At 37.0% G+C, this 22,460-nt stretch overlaps 1 protein-coding gene across 1 annotated transcript in view; it reads left to right on the top strand.

Moving 5' to 3' along the window:
* The first annotated feature begins 8,922 nt into the window (after window positions 1-8,922).
* Window positions 8,923-22,460, top strand: part of UBR2 (ubiquitin protein ligase E3 component n-recognin 2) — a 60,152-nt gene continuing 46,614 nt past the window's right edge. Inside the window, exons 1-6 of the mRNA XM_070932371.1 lie at window positions 8,923-9,188; window positions 14,621-14,880; window positions 16,870-16,948; window positions 17,957-18,070; window positions 20,386-20,516; window positions 21,479-21,617. Of these exons, the coding sequence (XP_070788472.1) occupies window positions 9,111-9,188; window positions 14,621-14,880; window positions 16,870-16,948; window positions 17,957-18,070; window positions 20,386-20,516; window positions 21,479-21,617 (801 nt within the window). The 5' untranslated portion in view covers window positions 8,923-9,110. The remainder of the gene's footprint in view (window positions 9,189-14,620; window positions 14,881-16,869; window positions 16,949-17,956; window positions 18,071-20,385; window positions 20,517-21,478; window positions 21,618-22,460) is intronic.

Below are 22,460 nucleotides of genomic sequence, written 5' to 3'. Positions count from 1 at the left end.
AGCTGCCTTTGACAAGTGTAAGGCAGCATACAAATAAAATAGTTATAACTATATAAAATAGAGAGCATCAAGCAAATGAACAAATCGTAACTGAAATCTATTTGATGGAAAAGCATTTTGCAATCCTCCTAGAAAGACACTAGAAAGAGAAATGAGATTTGTAGAATAACTGAAACGTTACAACCGTGCAGTTGTTGTAGTTGATACACTGCTATACAGTAGCATTCATAACAAACTATGGTGAGATGATGCTGCAGATTTTCCAATTCTGTTTGAAGCTTGCTATACAATAAGACTACTCCAGAAATTGGTTACTACTGTTGGAGTAGATACTCTGAGAAGTAGATACTGCAGAGAAAAAGAATTGGATGTGTATATAATGTTCATATAATGGGCACATGTTCTGATGTAACTTTACCGTTTCATCCCACAAGGGAAGTGGTTGCAACAGAGGGTAAAGTATTTCAGCATAGATACATATTTTAAACTCTGTGTCTATTGTTAGTGAATTGACTCAGTAAACCACCTCCTCTAGATTTATATGACCAAAATAAGGTCAGAAGGCTTTGATAACTACTTTGAGTCATCAGGACTCGGTGTGGAAAGTAATAGTTAGTGTGTTGGATTAAACTGGGTGAATTTTAAGAACTGAGGCTTGCACCTTTTGAGATAACTTTAAACTAATTACTCTCTCTCAGCCTAACCCACCTCGTAGGGTTTTGTTTTATCAGGGTAAACTAGAGAAAGCCAAGCAGACTATCCTGAGCTGCTGATGTGGTGAATTAAAATGTATATCAAAATAGCACTAGTACTATTAAATAGTACTAGTAATCGTCATCAGCATCTGGCTCATGCTAAAAGAACGGATGTGTGAAGTCTCTATAACAGGAAGAGTGTATTAACTAATTTTGGAGTTTGTTGAAGAACCTACTGATGCATTTTCTATAGAATAAGACAGTGCACACCCTTTGAAAAAAGTGTTTTGTAATACAGGGGAATGTGTCCAAAGCAACTTCTGAATAAATAAAGAAGCTGTGACTTTTTTTTTTAAGATTTGCCCCATTGCTTCATAAGCTGTTTCCAGCTGTCTTCATGCGTTCGTGTGTGCACAGCCATTTTACTTCACTGGGAAGAAAGGAAGGAAGGAAGGACCAGAGTGCTGTCCTTGTCTCCACCTTGAGTCTTCTAATCGGACATGCATAAAATTGCATTGTAATAGTATTTGCAGTTGAAAAAAATAATAAAACGGAGTTAAAAGTCTTTGAGCCAATTCCTAAAATGTAAGAAGCAAGCAAGGAAGCCTCAACTTGTTATATTATGTTCCACAATATACAGTAGATGGTTAAAAATGAATACACTAAAATCCCTAATAGAAAACAAGTGAAGAAAAACTCTTGAAAGCACATATAACACATATATTTTCAACAGTGTATGCAAACCATCCCCTAGCCAGGAGCATGGTGGCCCAGCGAGGCCTTCAGGGTTCTCTTGAAGGCCCGCAGAATTGGAGCTAACCATACTTTACAAGTTATTCCTGTTCCAAAGGACACAGAATGTACATCTTGTGGCTCCAATAAGATGGTATTGTTTATTAGATGGACTAAAATACACCAATCCTGTTGTATCTTATGGGTCAATGAGCTAGAGATGGTTCCTATACTAGACCCTATACAGGTAGTCCTCAATTTACTACCACAATTGAGCCCCAAATTGATGTTGCTAAGTGGGAAATTTGTTAAGTGAGTTTTGCCCCATTTTATGACTTTTCTTGTTAAGTGATTCACTGCAGTTGTTAAATTAGTAACACAATTGTTAAGGGAATCTGGTTTCCCCATTGACTTTGCTTGTCAGAAGGTTTGCAAAAGGTGATCACATGAACCCGGGACACTGCAACCATCATAAATGTGAGTCAATTGTCTAGCATATGAATGTAAATCACATGACCATGTTGTAACTTTGAACTGTCACTAAGTGAACTGTTGTAAGTTGAGGACTACCTGTACCATAAAAGGCTTTATAGATGGTAGATTAGACAGAACCTAATTTGAGTATCGGAAAACTATTCTGACATTTCTATGTTAAGGGTATAACTTAGCTTGATTCTTTATGGATATATTGGATTATAACCACTTGTGCCCCCACTGTGCAGTGTTTTGAATTTGGTTCTAAAAAGTGCTTCAGAATAAACATGGGATCAACCTGCAAATCTTTAAAGCAAATGCATCTTTTCCTGGATGTGCATAATTGCTGTCTATAGTTGCTGAATAAATAGTCTCAATTGGTTTTGAGAAAAGTTGCAATTGCTTTAAGTGGAAGGATACCACAGAAGACATCTTTGTGCTCTGAGGCTCTTTTTGTCGAATCAGTCCCTTCCCCCAAATCAGTATATGTGATGGTTGGGAGGAATGGGAGTTGTGGTCTATTATTTCTCTTGGGAACCAGATTAAGGAAGGCTACCAGTAAATAAATGACATGAACACCAGCCAATCTTACTTTTCTTTTTGCTTTGCTTACTATTTTACTTCATCTATGGAGAACTGAAAATTATAGTCCATTTTGTATCAGAGATCTAGCCTAATAAAAATATTTCTCTAAACAACGTGTCTATTTTGGGCTGTGTGCGTATGTGTGTTTGTCCTTGTTATTCTACTAAAACATTTGGGAATGAATATATCTGGAGTAGTGAAGCTGTCATTTTAAACCGATACTAGAGTACAATTTCTGTCAGGATTATGAGAACTCCATTCAGCAACATCTAGAAAAACATTGTATCCTATCTCTCAAATGTATTTATTTATTGTATTCTTTGGGGCAGCAGAAAGCAAGTCTTTGTGTCATCTCTATTAGAGCTTTTCAGATATTTGGAAAATGTTATTATATCCCCACTCAGACTTCTTTTATCCAATTCCACATATTTTCCTATAACAATTATATGCAGTAATAACACAGAGAATGTATAATGTTTACATAGGAATGCTCCATAAAGTGGGCCACATTTAATACGATTATTAAAGGCTTTAATTCTTGGCACAGTGAAATGTCTGGGGACTATTTCAGTTTCTGATTATGCAAAATCAGCCTTTGGAAAGAACACTTTTATACGTTGAAATTGTTAAAACACTTTTATTACTTTCATTTGCAATATCAACTCTTCTAGCCATGACAACATATGGGACAATTTCTCTAGGAGTTTAGCTTGGTACAACTTACTTTATGAAATTTTTCCTCTCTCTCCCTGCCTCTTTCAAAATAAATGAGAGGAGCTACTGTATACTATGTGGTCATTGGCTCTGCAGTCTAGAAGCCTTTCAGGAAAGGTGGAACTTTGGATCCAGTAGGAGCCTCACACCCAAAGATAATCTGTATCTGCAGTGGTTTCCATGGGTTTAGAAACTGACTGGCAAGACTCTTTTCATCTGTAGAGGAGCTTCAGGTAAAATCCAATTCCTTGCACTAACCAAATCCATTCCTGCAATACAATCCCCTATCCTAATAATTTTAGATTTGTCATGAGAACATTGTATATATTAAAGCATCATGTGCTAAAATGGGTCACCAACCTTTTGGACCTCAGGGACCACTAATTCGTAATTTTAAATCCCCCAGACCACTAATATGAATCCAGAGAATCTCAATGTCGTCCTAATGTTGTGAATATTTTTTTTTCAATTAGCAATCTACCTGAAGGATATATGTACCTTTTGGAAGAGAAAGGGGAAGTTCAGATAGAAACCCCTTTTCTGTTCCCTTAAAAGCAGAACTAGAAAAAAGGAATTTTGTAATTAACTTTATTATCTTTACCAATCCCTCTAACTGGTCTATTAAATTGTGCCCTTTCTATATTTATAATATGCTTGTTTTAGATCAGGGGTGTCAAACTCAAGGCCTGCAGGCCAGATTCATCCCAAGGGGTGCTTAAATCTGGCCCGCTGGCCCCAGCCTGAAAATAGCAAAGGACAGGCCTGCGATGCCTCTGGCAGACAAAACAAGGTGCAGGGGACCATGCATGGGTCTCCCGTGCCCCATTTTGACTGGAAAAGTGCTGCAGGAGGCTGTCTAGGCCGAAAATGAGGCACAGGGGGCCTCACGCAGCCCCTCCCATGCCCTGTTTTGGCTGGCAGGTGCTGCAGGAGGTGTCCATCCCCCCTCTCCCTCCCCCCCCCCGGCCGGCCTGTGGAGAACTACAGTGCTGATCCAGCCCTTGAAGAAATCCAGTTTGACACCCCTGTTTCAGACAATACTGGAATTTATGTTTAATTTTTCAAAGAATCATGTCATCCTTTATAATGGTTCAATGCATTTTTAAAGTCTTATTTTTGTGATCTTGTACATCCTCATTCTACTACTCTATTGAAATAAGAAGTTAATGGCAATCATAATCGACAAAATAAATAAATAAATAAAAATAAATCTAGGAGTCTCTAGGGACTCCTAGATTTATTTATATAAATCTAGGGACAGCTTTCGGGGTCCCTTCTCTATGAGTCTCCAGCTGTGAGACCCTGTTCATTAAATTGGGTTCTAAGGGTCAGTTGGGATTGCCATTGTTGTACTAGCCATCCTGCTGCATAACCACCTCCCTACCTGAACTCCTTGCCTCCATTTCTGGGTTGGCAATGAAGTTACCTCGATTTATGATTCTGGGGGATTTCAATCTACCTTCCCTAAGAATGGGATCTGAAGTAGCTCAAAAACTCATGGCTTCCATGACAGCCCAGGTCATCCAGAGCCTAACTTGGAACAGTAATCACACTCTGGATTTGGGACTTCTGTTGGAATAATGGCAGTGTGATCTGAAATTGGGGAAGCTTTCAGTGTCCCCTTTGTCATGGTCAAATAATGCCCTGATTTCTTTGGGACTTTCTAGTGCCATTGTTAACTGGATTGGCTCAGAGCATTGGGGGTAAGTGGCATGGTGTTGTGCTAGTTCACTTCCTTTCTTCAGGGATAATTCCAGGCAGTGATGATTAGGGAGGAAAGGTCCTGCCTCCACCCCTACCTTTGTGAAGTACCATGGAGTTCAGTTCTTTCTCCTCTCCTTTTTTAACATCTACTATGAGACCGCTGGCTGAACTTATTCATTGCCATGGGGAAAGGTATCATCTGTATGATACCTCTTCACATCCTCACATTTAGCAAATTAAGCTGATCATCACATCCTGGTATTAGAAGCAGTGGAGATCTGGATGGGGAACAAGGGTTCAGCTGGACCCTGGCAAAGCCTGAGTGGCTTTGGATTTTGGGCCTCACTGGTTCCAGGACACTGCTGGAGATACACTGCCCCAGACAGTCCCAGTGTGCAATCTGGGGTTCTTTCTAGACTTACAATACCTGCTTGATGACCAAGTGGCACTTGTGGCTAGGAGGATCTTTGCACAGCTTCTTCTTGTTTGCCAGCAGCTATAGAAATTTAATAAGTATATAAATAACCACTAGTTGCTTAGTTATTACATTTGTATAGCCACCCATCTCACATAGTAAATCATTTGGTCTTGCAAAATGGTAGCAGGTTCTTACCACACTCTTATCAATCTTGAGTTTTGTCCGTCCCCCACGCCTGCCCTGCCCCGTCCGATCAGTCACGTTACCAAAGGCTTTTTCCCTTTTCTGGGAGAAAAAAGATACAAAGATACAAAGAAAGTGTTAAGCAATTCCACCATCTCCTTATTGTTGTCATTATTTCATGGCCTACATTGAGCAACCGACTCATAGTTTCCCTGAGTTTTATTTTAGACATATACATTTTTCCAATTATGGAGTCCTTGGTGCTCTCTGAGCTCAATTGCTTGCTTGCAAATGTTTCCTTATCCAACTAGGTAACATCAGTGCTAGTGATAGAGATGAGTTACACTTACACACTATTCAAAAGAGACAATAAAAAACTTAGAAGGAATACATTCTCCCCAGCAGCCAACACCCATATAAGCAGAATGAATAGCACACAAATAATCAAGCAGAAAACAATACTGTAATCAAGGAACTACCCTGGAGAAAACCACACCCCCACCAGCTCTGACAGGGCAAGCTACTGTAAATAAACAGGAAGCAAACTAGCACTGATGATGTTATCTAGTCAGGTAATGAAATGTTTGCAAGCAAATAAACCAAACTCAGACAGCATCAAGAACTCCCAGTTCAAACCTGAGCTATATATATTCTCTTCTATTGAATTGTTTTACATACTTTGCTAATTTAATCTCATTCTGAACATTTGGTTTCTTGACATCCTTACAGTCTTTTGTTACCAGTTGGGATTCCATTTTAGTAAATTAGTCTATTTTCATTTTTTTTATACAGTATCTTCTTTTTGCTTCTACTTTTTTCACTGAGCTTTTTGTTCATTCATAGGCAAGCAGATAGATAGACAGACACTGTGCCTTCAAGTCAGTCTTGACTCCTGAGTACTGCCCGGAGAAGTCAACACAGTTCTCATGGCAAGAGTTTTGGAATTTTTTTCATTCTTCCAAATGCTACGTTTTATGCCTAAAGCAGGATTAAAATTTATAGTCTCCTAGTTTCTAATTTAGTGCCTTTAACCATTATATCAAACTGGCCCTTTGTTCATTTTTCCTCTTCCATTTAATCCTCTCTTTCTCAAAAAGTGCTAGGACATTTATACCTACATATCTAGTCTAGAGTTTTCTTGGTAGGGTTTTTCAGAAGAGATTTGCCATTGCCTCCATCCTAGGGCTTAGAGAAAGTGACTAACCCAAGGTCACTCTCTGTGCCTAAGATGGAACTAGCATTTACAGTCTCCCAGTTTGCAGCCTGATGCCTTAGCTCAGTGGCCCCTTTTGGGTGCCAGGGACCGGTTTCATGGATGATGGAAGGGGTGCTTGGTTTCATGTACTGCCTGGATCTTACATGTATGCAGATGGGGCTTTGCTCGCTTGCATTTTCCTGGTGGGCCGTGGACCGGTGTGGTCTGTGGCCTGGGGGATGGGACCCCTGCCTTAACTACTACACCACCATAAACACTTTTAAGGGATTGTTCCTGCCTGTTCTTTCCTATCTCAGTTTTTAGGATCTTCCAACCCTCTTCAACTAATTTATTCTTCATCATTTTACATCATTTTACATCATGATACATTTTACTCAGATTAACTAAAGTCTACCTTCCTGAAGCTCAAGGTATGCAGGCACATACTCTCAGCTCTTCCCTTCTCCCTTAGGTGCTTTCTTTGCAGGTGTTGACATTGTAATTGATTCAATCAATTCCACATTGTTATTCAGTATTGGGCGAGACTGGGGATCTCTTTGTTTCTTCAACTTTTAAAAAAATGCAAGTACTAGCAAAAGAGATATCTGTTGGACAGGTGACTCAGCTTTCCAGCAGATATGACAGCTGAAGTCTCATTGAGGTGATCCTGCACTCCTGAGAACTTGGTAAGTTAATTTAGAGATATATTTCGGGTACAGTGTAGAAATCTCCCACAACTATAGCACTGTTCTTTTTAACTCCCTTTAATTTTACTCCGATTCTTTCAGCAATTTCCTGGAAGGAAAAAATGTACATGAATAAAGTCTCCTAGACATCTATCATTCCTATATAAGCGTTACATTATTTATATTCTGCCTTAGTATAGATACATAAAAGTAAATCATGTAGGTCATATATACACAGTAATATGTGATGCTTATGTAATTCTGCCTGTGCCTACTTAAAATACTTGTACGCTGCTGCCCCCTACAGGATAAAAGAGCAAACTGCTATTTTCATATGTAATAAGATTGCAAAAATCGGTGATGTGCAAGAAGGCAAAGAAGAAAAAGACTAAGGGGCGAAAAGCTCCAAATAGATCTAGCATATCAACTTGTAATGAAATAGAATATCTTGAAAAAGGACGTGCTGAATAATTGGCCAAGTGTACTAGAAGCGCCATATGCTCTTGAGTAATATTGTAGTAATATAAAGCGTAGTAGAACTTAAGTTCCCTATTTTATACCCGTAACAGTGTTGGAAGGGACCTTGGAGGTCATCTAGTCCAACCCCCTTCTCATGCAGGAGGCCTGCACTAGGGATTCAAACCGCCAACCTTTCTGACCGACAAGCTCAGTGTCTTAGCCGCTGAGCCACCTAGTCAGAAGCGCAAAGGCGCTTCCATTTATTATTCTCGAATATACTGTTCTTGTTTGAGAAATGAGGACGGTAAACCTTGGAAGCCGCTCCGAAGTGGGAGCTGTATGAGGTGGGAACGGCACTATTTGCCCAAGGGCACTATTTGTCCAAGGAGCCCTGGTAGCGCAGGAGACTAAAGCACTGTTATTAACATCAGCTGCCTGCAATTACGGCAAGTTCAAATCCCACCAGGCTCAAGGTTGACTCAGCCTTCCATCCTTTCTATGGTAGGTAAAATGAGGACCCGGATTGTGGGGACAATAAGCTGACTTTGTATAAATATACAAAAAGTATGGCGGCTATTGCTTAATGCATTGTAAGCCGCCCTGAGTCTCCAGAGAAGGGCGGCATATAAATCAAATCCCCCCTTCAAAAAAAAAGGGCAACTTGACATCTGGGCTACGTTATACAGGACCGGTTGAAAGTGGGAAGACGTCACCTCCCTGGATGACAGAGCAGCTTTCATCTTGCATGGCTGAATCGGGGGACTGTGAAAAATCCGGACAGCGTTCAGATGTCAGCACAAAAAGCCGTGGCCTTCCGAAGTTCCGCAGCCCTTGCAGCCCATAGCCCAGTGTTTCTCAACCTTGGAAGCTTGAAGATGGGTGGACTTCAACTCCCAGAATCCCCCAGCCAGCGCTGCTGGCTGGGGGATTCTGGGAGTTGAAGTCCACCCATCTTCAAGCTTCCAAGGTTGAGAAACACTGCCATAGCCGTACCTGCCTTTCCTCAGAGCAGCAACTACATCTCCCGAAGTGCCCCGCGCGATCCTAAAATGGATTCCCTTCCGGCAGGGAGGCGACACTAAGAACAAGGGTGATTTCCCGACCTGGAGGGCGTTTGAGTAAGGAAGGGAATTGAAGCGGAGAGCTAAACGGAAACGGGTTCTCCTGATAAGAGCGGCTGGCGAGGGCCGGTTCCGGGTGTCACTTACTTGGCGACGGAGGTGGAAAAAGAGCGGGGGGGGAGGGGGGAAAAGGAGGAGAAGAAGATGGCGTCCGACATGGAGACAGAAGTGCAGGCCCTTGAGAGAAGCTTGCTCGAATGTTCCTCCGAGGAGATTGCCCGGGTAAGGCCCCCTCTCTAGAAAACAGCGGGCGGAACCTGCCTCTGCCCGCGGGGCTCCAAGCGACGCGGAGCCGGGCGAGGAGAAGCGAAAAACGGACGGAGACGCTAGACAGGTGGTGTCGGAACTGGGTTGAAGCAAAGGATGGTAGAGGAGCGCCGAAAGGAACAGGGCTGCCTGTGGTTAGAAGAAATAGGCGGGTGGAGGGGAGGAGATGGCGGGGGTCTCCTCTCACCTGGAGAGGTGAGCACATCCAGGGAGCTTCTGAGTGTGAACAGCTCGCATCGAGAGAGGGAGACATTCAGTAGATAGGTGGCAGAAAAGAGGGCTGTATCCCTAACCACCAAGGTAAGGAAAGCGGTGACTTCCCTTTGGGAAGAGAATGAGGAGGCAAAATTGGTTACAAAATAGACGATTTGGAGGACGGAGGGAGATGGTTTCGACTCCTTAAGCGTTGATCTGCTAAGGAGATCATAAAATAAAATAAAAAAATAAAAATCATTTGGTGAACCTAGGCAGTGGCTCAGTATATCCTAAATATAATCTAGTCTTGGTTGGGCCGCTTGGGTTGAAGAGTTGACTGAGAACTGAGCCCTCTCAATGAATTGGGTAAACGTAGGTTGTTGCCTACAAGCAGAGAATTGAATGCAGTGTTTTGCTTGCTTTATTTTGGAGGGGCAGCAGATTTCAGTTGCTGGTCAAGATTTCTCCCCCCCCCAAAAAAAAAAAACTTCCACCCTATAATATTACTACAGCTGATGACAGTAAATATGGATACAAGGAGAAATAGTCTTTTAACCTAGTTGTTTTGGGGTCTTAGTATATGTTGCCCTAGGGCAGTGTTTCCAACCTTGGTAGCTTGAAGATGGGTGGACTTCAACTCCCAGAATCCCCCAGCCAGCAGCGCTGGCTGGGGGATTCTGGGAGTTGAAGTCCACCCATCTTCAAGCTACCAAGGTTGAGAAACACTGCTCTAGGAAGTGGGGACTGTGAACCAAACATGATTTGAAGTGAGCTCCATTTAGCCTACTTCAAGTCTTACCCCATGTTTTCATTTTCCCACAGTAGAATTTGATTCATTTGATCAACATTTATACTTAATTAACTATGTAGATTATTCCATAAACAGATTCTGCAAGGATTGCTGTATTCGTGTATTATGGAAAATAATAAGCGTTATAATTTAAAGATTAAAATTTAATTACAGTATATTTTTTCATAAATGATACCCTACTTATCCTTTTCAAAGACAGATTATTTCAGTTTACTTCAAAATGTTAAGCATTTAATGGTCTGATACTTTTGATTTGAAAACATTTGAGGAAATGTTAGAAATTGGCTGTTCACCAGCTATATTCCAGTGAGTATAACCTGTGTCATATTGTAGGATTGTAGCCTCAATTCACATAGGAAGTGTCAGTTTGGGGAATGCTGATGTAACACAGATCCATAGCACTGTCTAGTGGCAGATTGAATAACCTCTTTTGTTCTGAATAACCAGAACACAATCTTCTTTTATAACAGTGCCAATGCTGGTCATTTGGCCTATCTTTGGTTATGTGACCAGCCCTAAAGGGCAGATTGGTTGGTTAAATGCCAATTACAAATTTACTGTTTGCCCTGTATTGAAGGATGATTGCTCCCAGATCAATAAACTACTGCACTCATCTTAAATACAGGTAGTCCTCAATTTACTACTACAATTGAGCCCAAAATTTTTGTTGTTAAGTGAGTTTTGCTCCATTTTATGTCCTTTCTTGCCACAGTGATTAAGTTCACTGCAGTTGATAAGTTAGTAACCTGGTTGTTAAGTGAATCTGGCTTCCCCATTGATTTTGCTTGTCAAAAGGTTGCAAAAGGTGATTCCATGACCTTGGAACACAGCAACAGTCATAAGTAGGAACCAGTTTGCCAAACAACTGAATTTTGATAACATGGGGATAATACAAAGGTTGTAAGTGTGAGAAATGGTCATAAGTCACTTTTTTCAATGCCGTTGTAACTTTGAAGTGTCACTAAATGAACTGTTGTAAGTCGAGGACTACCTGTATTGCTATAATGTATGGGCAAATAAATAAAATTCTGCCCTTCCTTAATTTGCTAATATGTATATAGATTGAGAATTGTCCTAATGTGATGGGGTATTATTTTTTGATATCAATCTTTTAAACTATAGATAGTCAAGAAGATTTATATGTTTAAAATAATCAAGAGTTGGTAAATTCTGTTTTGGTTGCCTCATAATTTACTTATTGAGTAAATAAGTACTTATCTGGTTCCAGTTTATTCAGAGTTAAATATTCAGCTATTTGTAAAGGTAATGTTTTAAATATTAGAAATGTGTTAGTGATTATTATGTATACATATGTGTGTGTGTGTATCTAAAGAGAGAGACAGACAGAGACCAAAGAGGAAGGAGGGGGTTGATTTTCTATATGGTCATAGTCAGGTGAATCCTGTTTGCACTGTATCTGTTAGAATACTTGTGGAAACTCTTACTCATAGTGACCAATCAACATTGTTTATTGTTCCTCTAGCTTACAAATATTAAATAATATATGGTTGAATATGTATTTGTGAAATTTTATGATTTAAAACATGAAAACATGAAAGTATGAACTAAAGTGTGAAAATATTTTGTATCTTTTACAAACACACACGATGTTGAGTGGAAAATTAAAACTTTGGTATTATAATATTTATTTGGGAGTCTACAACATTAAATCCTTAAGTAAGCTTCCATTGCCAAGATTTTTTGAGTAAAATACATACAATTAACACTAATTAATGTCACACATTAAGCTCCAATGTATTGTCCAATGTAGGACTTATTCTAAATAATGTACAGCATTTCAATATTACATTAACATAAAGCTGACAAATATTTTAAAAGTGTGTTTTCTGATATATTAATTTTTAAAAAGCATTAAGTATAGGATTACAATGGAATAGCTCAGTTTTCCTGAAATGTATTCTGTAGTTGCTCTTACAGACCTTAGAATGCTTTTATAGCTTTACCTAGTTTTAAAAAAGTGTTAGGTATCCGGTATGCATTATCTAAAAGAAAATGATGACTTGGCATGTTTTTAAGAAGATTTCTCTCATGCTACATATGTAATAAAATTTTCCCCTATGGTCAAGGATTGTGCATGTACTCGTGCACATTTGTGCGTGTTTGCACGCACGCAAAAACACACATGCACACACACACACACACACACACACACACTGAAGGCAGCCAAAGACTGCAAAAAGGACAGTGGTTGTACGGTAATAGTAATGGAGTTGGGAAGGCTAGAATATTCAGTCATTTTTAAATTTTATTTTGGAATTATAGAAATTATTTTAATAATTATATTAATATTCCAGAAGATTTACACACCAATTTCCTTAGTCCTGAATTTCCTGTTAAAACCTAGTGAGAAATCATCCTGCTGTTATTACTAACATTTGCCAACATTTGAGAATAAAAAGGAACTTAGAGTACTTGTAGTCTTTTCTTGGTACTAAGACAAATCCAATTTATTTTATGACTGAACAAGAATCTTTTAATTATATAATTATTATATAAAAAGAGAATCTGAATTTGGCAAAAACATAGTAGAGGAGAGCTGTGTATATAAATAAAAAATAAAGTTAAACTACCAAAATAACCAGACATCAATTAGTATATTGGAAAAATCATGTTCTGTAATTAGATAGGATGAGATTGTAATAAATGTACATAGATTGAAATAGCATTTTTATGAATGTAGGTCACTTTAATCATCCTTATCTCAATTATACAAAAGTTGCAATGTTGTGCTACTGAAAGATCAAGGAGTGACAGCAGCATTATTTTTGTGTTTTATCATGATATTCCATAACTTGGTGCTTTATCCTGTTATCCTTCGGATTTTTGGGTTTCACTGAAGTAGTTCACAAGCAGAAACATAGGCAAGGTACACTATTTTATTTTATTTGCATAGAAAGAATAGAATGAATGAGCTGGAAAGGACCTTGGAGGTCTTCTAGTCCAGCCCCCTGCTCAAGCAGGAGAACCTATACCATTTTATATAAGTGACTGTCTAGACTCTTCTTAAAAACATCCGGTGATGGAACGCCCACGATTTCTGGAGGCAACTATTCCACTGGTTAATTGTCCTCACTGTTAGGAAGTTTCTCCTTAATTCCAGGTTGCTGCTACTTTGATTACTGCCGTTGTTTTTTGTCCTGTCCTCTGGTGCTTTGGAGAATAATTTGTGGCAGCCCTTCAAGTACTGGAATATTGCTATCATGTCACCCCTAATTCTTCTTTTCTTTAGACTAGCCAAACCCAAATCCTGCAGCTGTTCTTCATATGTTTTAGTCTCCAGGCCTTCAAACATCTTAGTTGCTTTTCTCTGAACTTTTTCCAAAGTCTCAACATCTTTTTTGTAGTATGGTGACCAAATTGGTTGCAGTAGTCCAGGTGTGGTCTTATCAGGGTTTTATAAAGCAGTACTAATACTTCACGTGATCTTGATTCTATGCCTCTGTTTATACAACCCAGGATTGTATTATCTTTTTTTGCCTGCTGCTGCACACTGCTGGCTCATATTCAAGTGATCATCCACTAAGACTCCATTTCTTTCTCTTACCGTATTTACATTTTCATTCTTCTTTCTTATTCAAGCTAAATGCAAGTGATGCCTTTATAAGAGAAGGATAAGGGAGATGACCTTGCACAAATTTAAAAGGTTTAAAATAGTTTTAATTTTAATAGGCATCTATTAGCTACCAATTTGTATGGTTGATCTGTGGCAGAGCAATATTTTTTTGTTTACAGACTATTTTAGTTGCAATAAAAACATAGGAAACGGTCCAGATGTAAGTTCTGAAAATCTTTTGATTTTGAGCATATAATATTGGAAAATATCTGATGAAAATGTCTGCAAATTACATATATGATCATCATCATTATGACAGCTTGTGACCAGCTCCAAAGACATACAAGTAGTTGCTAAAAGATAGGAAGTATTTACAGAAATGTTGGAGTACCTGGTTATTATCTTGATTTTTAAGGCAATTCTTATGCATTTCTGCTTATAGCTTTATGATAGATTTAACAAGTTTTGTTAAATCCTTAGGAAGATTAAAAAAATAAGTCTGAATTCCCTTTGCTTCAGATTTCTGCTTTTAAACAACATTTATACAATGTATATAATTTAAGGTAAACACACAATTTCTTTGACATTCTTGAAATAAAAAGAATGTACATAGGTGAGGTGATATCAACTTATGGGTGTACTGAGCACTTCAGTATGTTCAAAATGTTCCTGTGAATTTTGGCAATTAAAGTCAGCTTTAATGTTGAGTTTAACATTTTACAATCCATCAGTAGCTTTTATTACTAAAACTTTTGGATAGCTGTATCTTATTTTAATGTTATTTTTCCCCCATTTTTTTTCTTAAAGAACTGGCTACAAGCATCTGATCTTCCTAAAGAAATATACAAGCACCTAGCCTATTATGTGCCCCAAATTTACTGCAGGGGTCCCAATCCAGCTCCTGAAAGAGAAGATATGCTTGCACAACATGTTCTTCTGGGCCCAATGGAATGGTATCTTTGTGGTGAAGATCCTACTTATGGCTTTCAAAAACTTGAGCAAACAAACAAACCTTCACATCTTTGTGGCCGGGTTTTTAAAGTTGGAGAACCTACCTATTCCTGCAGGTAACTACTAATAATTTATTTTAAACTGTCCTTTAAAATAATCATGTTTACATTGGCATGTTACTAAAATCAGTTAAGTGGTTGTCATGTGTAATATTATTGAAACCATCTTGATAGAATCTTGATAATTAGAGAATAAATTATTGGTATTCTAATAAAGTTGTATTTTGGAACCTAATAACTATTAGTGGAGAGCACTATGAAAATGGTAATAAAATTAGATCAAATAATTTTTCATGTTGTGCTTCATGGAACATAGAATCTTACATCCCCCTTTTATCAAGCTTCTGACCCATGAGATTCTATGACCGTCAGTGTAGAAGGAGCTAACTTTTTCTATTGTTTTAAACTCATTTTAACATGAAAAGAAATTAATTACAGGTTTAAAAGCAGTCATCAACCTACAGGAACAGAATATTTTTATTAGTTAGATAAATAATGGCAAGTGTCATTGAGTTTCCAAAATATTCTATAGCAACAGGTAACTCTGGCTTATGGTATGTAATTTGTCCAAAATGTTAAACAGATATTGAATTTTGGAAGTAGTGATAGCATCAGGACCAAAAAGACCAAATAACAATGCATAGTTGAATATAGGGTATGGTAAATCAAATCAAATGTTAGATTATTCAGAAGTTTGTAAAACTTCTTCATGAGTTTGTCCAAGACAGTAAAATAAATGGCAGGGGTGTCAAACTCGTGGCCCGCGGGCCAGATGCGTCACGTGCTGGTCCCATTCCCGCCCAGTTTAACGAAGGGGGAAAAAGTCCCGATAGTCACATGACAATGCCGTGACAACGTGGGTGTGACACCCCTAATGATGACCTTGATGGTACAATAATAACTTAATGGTTTTAAGAAATTGCTATAGGTTTGGAAAACTCAAAGTCATTCATATAATGATAATATTTCAGGAGTTTTAGATAACATCCAGGCCAAATTGAAATTCAAGAAATGTTTTTAATTGAGTATATGTCATTTTCCAGTTTCACAGAGTTTAAACTCTTCCTGTAATAAACATCTTATTTAAAGTATTTCAGGTAGTCCTTGATTTATGACCATTTCTTTAGTGACAATTCAAAGTTACAACAGCACTGAAAAATTGACTTATGACCATTTTTCACAATTACAACTTGCCGCATCCCGTGGTCTTGTGGTCAAAATTTGGACACTTGGCAATATAGTTATGATGGTTGCAGTGTCCCAGGGTCATGTGTTCATATTTTATGACCCTCTGATGAGCAAAGTCGCATTAAGTTAACCGTGTTACTAATGTTAACAATTTAATAATTGTGGCAAGAAAGGTTATAAAATGGGGCAAAATTGACTTAACAATTGTCTTGCTTAGCAATGGAAATTGTTGGGCTCAATTTTGGTCATAATTTTTTTTTTTTAATTTGATTTATATGCCGCCCTTCTCCGAAGACTCAGGGCGGCTTACAATGTGCTCAGCAATAGCCTTCATTCTTTTGTATATTTATACAAAGTCAGCTTATTGCCCCCACAACTGGGTCCTCAATTTACCTACCTTAGAAAGGATGGAAGGCTGAGTCAACCTTGAGCCTTGGCGAGATTCGAACCTGCAGTAATTGCAGGCAGCTGGTCTTAATAACAGGGTGCTTTAGACCACTGTACTACCAATTTGTAATGTTTTATGTTTTTTAAAAAATCTGTTTGTTATTACCTAAAATATTGTCTATTTCACAAGTTGCCAGATTTTTTCATAATTTCATGACATAAATAGTTAAAAGTACTGCTGCTTATTCTTAGAAATGGATGACTGAAGGACAAAAATCATTAGTGCAAATATACATTCAATATGTCTAATCCCCTCTCCTCATTCTTTCTCCTTTACTCTTATTTTGTTACCCTTAGCTAATGAACAGGATTTCCATGGATATAGAATGGTCTGAATTACTTCCATTGTATTTATTTTCTTGAGCATTTGAAGTATTTTTGTGCATTTCCTTTTCTTTTTTCCTCCTTCAGAGACTGTGCAGTTGATTCAACTTGTGTATTATGCATGGAATGCTTTCTGGGAAGTGTTCACAGGGAGCATCGATATAGGGTTAGTAAGTTTGTCTATTTAGTGTTGTTGTTCTTTTTTACTTTTGCTTTTGCTTTACTTTGCTTTATAGGGCTGTGCAAATCATTACCAGACATTACCAGTAAAACCAAAAAAATACTACCCTAAATACACTGAAATACTTGTGACTTCCAAAAGGCTCACTGAGGCTATTTTGAAAACTAGAAGTGTGTAGTATTTGAATCTTAAGAGTACAAGGATCATGCATGACCACCTTCACTATACCATAAGCTGCTTTTTAAATAAGATGTTGCAAGGCATGAGAAAGGTGGCATTCTTTTAAAGAGTAACTGACAGGTATAATGAGGGTGCCCCTGCCAGATCTGAAAAATCCTTTTGCACATCAGATTCAAATTCTGCACATCTGTCAAAGCCCTTCTGAGATCAACTACATATAATGCTCATACACTGAAGACATTTCTATGAGTACTTCTGTTTTGCTTTGCTGTCAGTTGTGGCAAAAATGTTTTCTGGAATCTATCTACAGATGACCTGAGAAGGCCCCTTAAATAATTGAGCAGAACTTTCTGGAGGACACTGCTGCCTCAGTGTTTCAAGACATGGCATTTAACTTGTGATACTGTCTAAACAGTCCTCCAACAAATGATTTGTCCAGCTATTGTATCATAATTCATAATTTCAGCAAATAAAATAACTAGAAATTAGGTGGAACTCACTTAATACTGCCTTGCTTAGCAATCAAAATTCTGGTCCCAATTGTGGTCGTAAGTCAAGTTAAGAACGACTGTTAATGTGAAGAAAATGGGTAGGAAAGATCCCCTTCCCCTCTTTCCCATAACATTAATGTTCAACTTCTGCTCCATGAATTTAAGCTTGGATTCTTCACACAGCAGTTATCTTACAATTCTTCCCTAGGGAATGATAGGGCTAAGGAACTGTAAATAGTTATTAATTGTTGAACCAATGTTTATTTGTGTTTTCATTTGACCAGTATTTTTCCATTCTTGCACATTTTAAATAATACTTTAGATGACAACTTCAGGTGGAGGTGGGTTCTGTGACTGTGGTGACACTGAAGCTTGGAAAGAAGGCTCTTACTGCCAGAAGCATGAACACAGTACTTCAGAAACAGAGGAGGATGAGGTAACAAGATGTGTTATCTAAATCAGGGGTTGCCAACCTTTCGGGCCTCAGGGACCACTAAATTCATAATTTTAAATCCCACAGACCACTAATATGAACTTTTAAAAAAGATAAATAGTATTTAGTGAAATATAAAAAAATGCAAATGATTTGGGGGGGACTTTTTAATAATACTTTTATTAAACATTTCAATTAAAAAAGTTTTAGAAACTGAAAAAGTGTACAGAAAATAAAAAAGAAAAAGGAAAATAGGAAAGAAAATAAGAATATAGTAGAGTAAAAGAAAAGAAATATGCAAAGAAATAACTTCCCCCTTCATCATGTGTAAACAATTATAATAACTTATCATCATCTCTTAAAATATAGCAAATGATTTCTTTTCCCCATATCCTAGCTCTTATCTATAAACAAATCAATAAAACATCATTTCAATTCTGAGGTCAGCAAAAGTCCAGTGATGGTCTTAAAATAAATACCTATTTTAACCTTGATCAAATAAATCCACATTACATTCCTCCCTTTTTACTTTTAATAATTTTATCCATAATCTCTTCATATAATTTGATTTCTTTTCATTTTTTTTCTTTGTACTTACAAAATCCTTCAAAATTTTAACAAGTTTCTTTTCTAAATCCAATATAGGAAAGCTATCCAGGTCACTCTTTTGATTTGTCATTTGTATATTCCTTTTATTTTTAATATATCAACCAGTTTAATTTATATACCCAATGTAGAATCTTTTTCTGTACCATTATTGTAGCCTATCATTTTTAAATCCACTTTCAAATTATTGCTCATTTGCACCCTAATCCAGTAAAACTTGTTCATCTTCTATAGCAACTTTTAAAAACAGTCTCTAATATGGTAGACATTCTTAAGGTTAAGATTTACTCATAAAGTTGGGTCCACGGTTCACAAATATTATTCACTATGTCTAGTGTCAAAGTATTTTGCTCCAGTCTGTATTAGTAAGTCAAATTTAACTATACTTCTCATTTAATTGAAAAGTACAAAGAACTAATCTTTAGTTTCCTCTTGTATCCAATTTTTCCAAGTCCTATCCTGTTACTTTTGTTTAAGAATTCAAAACAAAAGCATTTTTCCATAGGAAGGATTCTTATAATTAATTTAAAAATCTGATATCCATGTCGACTTTTAATCCATTTTTAATTTTCCAGAATCACACTTTTGTTGTTTATTCTAAAAAACATGTTTAAATCTTTAAACTTGTATTTAAAACTTCTTTCATTAAGGATTGAAGTAAACTCACCCAGTGTTTTAAAACCTGTCAATCGAAGGGTTACTACTAATAGATGAAAAGCAGTTAAGCAAATTTCTAAAAGTGATTAACAAAAGAGGCTTGATGAACTTTATGCCCATATAGGCTGCATTACAGCTGTGAGCTTGATTGAAATTCCGCAACTCCCAGTGCTCGACTCAAGAGTCAATCACAAAAACCCCATTCCTGCAGTCTACTCACAAGGGCAACCTCACAATGTCTCCATTTTCTGGAGATCTGTCTGATCACTGATTTCCACAATTCTGTTGCTGCTCCTTCAGAGATGTCTAAGTTTACTTTGAATCCTCAGGAGAAAGTCTTGTTTTTTGTATTTTTAATTTCAACAGATTCCCCTTTTGTGGAAATGATCCATAATAATTCTGTCTTGGTAAGAGTATTCAATTAATGCAGGCCTGTCAAATTGGTGGCCCGCGGGCCAGATGTGTCATGCTCAGGCCACTCCCACCCTGGCTTTGCAAAGGCAAAAAAGTCACTATACGTCACATGATGCAATCGAGTTTGACACCCGTGAATTAATGGAAGCTAGAGAAAGACCAGGGGAAATGTTTGCAACATTCTTATATAGCATGTTACCACTATGTTTTCATACCTATGAAAAAAATTGTCCTAAGATTAAAAATTCCAGTTAGTTTATCCTGAAACATCTAGAAATACACATTGATTAATATGAATCATAAAAATAGTACCAGAGCTGTTTTATTTTGCCTAAGGTAATAGTTGTGTTTCCTTTCTTTCTCTTCCCTATTTTTTATCAGTTTATCTAAATCTTGTTATTAACATATATCTGAATTCTTTTATATCTTATTTGATTCTGAAAGATAGAAAAGGAATAAAGAAAGCATAGTGAATGTTACATAAATATTCAGAAAACCATGAAATGAAATATTCAAATTCATTTGAGTATATTCACAGTCAATATTAATAAGTCCCCAAAGATAATTCCTGTAGAATATCATGGTAGAAAAAACAAAGAAAATTTCATGGTATAATAATATTTTCACTGTTTTTATTTTAGGATCCTATTGTGCGCTTGCCAGAAGATATGATAACGAAAGTGTATGGTATTTTTGCAGTTGTGTTTCAGTATGCTGTAGATATATTAACATGGGAAAAGGAAAATGAACTGCCACCAGATTTAGAAACGACGTAAGTAGGAAACCAAATTCCAGCATTTGATTCCTAGTTTTACTAAAACATCATTATGATTGTTCTTTTAAATAGTAAAAGAAAAATGTATTATACAGGAGTTATTTGTAAAAAGTGACTTGAATTGTAGTGACTTCATGAATGGCATGAATTTACCTCAGAATTATACATTCAGCTTCTTATGTCACCATAAAAGACTTACTGAGTGACTGTCCAAACAAGCAGGTAACCAAATCAAATTCCAAGAAGGTCTTTTCAGCTAGAGTCCGGATTTGATAGCAGTCTTCATGACCGGGCATTGTCTTTACTATTATTGCTCCTTAATTACCAGCAGTCCCTTAACCTGCCAGCATCCAGGATTTATCAGCTCTGTTGTTGTTTTTCAAGAATTTACTCTTGAGTCTTGTCAAATTTAGAATTATATTTTATACTATCAACATATAGCAGAATCAGGCTGGCTTTATCTAGGCTTAAAAGTCAGAATTGGGCTTAGCTAGTCATTTGATGGGAGACCACCCAAGCTTTCTTGGCTGGAGGGTAGCCTAAACAGTTAAAAAAAAAACCTAGGAAGAAAACAATAGCACTTCTTTATTGTTGGTAGGAAAGTTTAGTCTCTGTACTCAAACCTACATTTTCACTTTTGTCAGTATTTTATTCTGCTTCAGTTTGAACACTGAAGACAGCTAACAGTAAATGAAATGCAGAAACACGTGAATAGCAAAGAGATTTGTCCAGATAAAAAGCCAATACAATTTGTAATGGGTAAGTGTTTTATTGGTATTGCTATATTATATTAATAATAAAAAGCTTTTAATTGTTGTCTTTAATCAACAAGTTGTACTTGTTCTTACTGCATACTTTCTATACAGTACAAATTGCAATGAATAATGGAAAAATGATACCAAAAATACTTTAACTGACTGAAATGACTGAATGTATGGTTTGTGATACTGTCTTTACAGCAAGAAAAATGATACTTATTACTGCATGCTTTTTAATGATGAAGTCCACACATATGAGCAAGTTATTTATACACTTCAAAAAGCAGTCAATTGCACACAGAAGGAGGCCATTGGATTTGCAACAACTGTGGATAGAGATGTAAGTAATTTATTTAAGCTTATTAACTTTTTACTTAGAAACTTATTAATCTTTATCTTATAAATTCCTTGGTATTGATTAAAGAAAACTAGAAGAATATGGGAGTGTGACAATTTCCAGAACAATATTAGAGCATGGTTCAGTGCTTGAGTATTTTTTATTAATGTCCCATTAATAAAAAAATTAAATAATGCAGAGTCTCCCCTGTCTCTTGTGCAGTACAGTATATACTGTACAACCTGGAGGAATTTGTACTGGATGCCTTCCCAGCCTGAGAAATGTTTGCGGTATACCAAGCCATCATAACTGTGATTTGGGGAAAGCAGGTTTTTTTTTTTAATTTCAGCATACCAAGACATTTGCTTAAGTTTATACTTTATCAAGCACATCAAATGATTTAAAGTGACTTTTGCATACGTAGCATATCTTTGATCTAGTACAAGTAGTCTATACATTTATTATAGCCCCCATTCTACTATCATCTATCACCCAACAATTCTATCCTTTTAATTTATCAATCTTTACCTATATTGGCATGTATTTGTGGTTCCTGAAAAAATCCATAGTTTTATTCATTCTCTTCTATATTTGCAGTTTAAACTATGGAATGTATGTAATTTTCAAATTACAATCATTTGTTTAGCAAGTGTTTGATGGTGATGAAAACAATGACTTCTGGCAGTCTTTGACTTATATCATTGCAGCATCCTCACAGTCATGTGATCTGATTTGGGCACTTGGCAACTGGCATGGATTTATACAATAGTTACAATAACCTGGGGTCGCAATGTCAATGAGGGAAGCCATATTTGCTTAATGATGACACAGTTCACTTAAAGACAA

Source organism: Pituophis catenifer, unplaced genomic scaffold (assembly GCF_029215685.1).
Source record: "Pituophis catenifer annectens isolate HBS135680 unplaced genomic scaffold, rPitCat1.0.hap2 SCAF_1, whole genome shotgun sequence".
In the NCBI taxonomy this organism is placed as follows: Eukaryota; Metazoa; Chordata; class Lepidosauria; order Squamata; family Colubridae; genus Pituophis; species Pituophis catenifer.
Note: the sequence above shows the minus strand (reverse complement) of the source record. Positions and strands in the feature narration are given on the sequence as shown.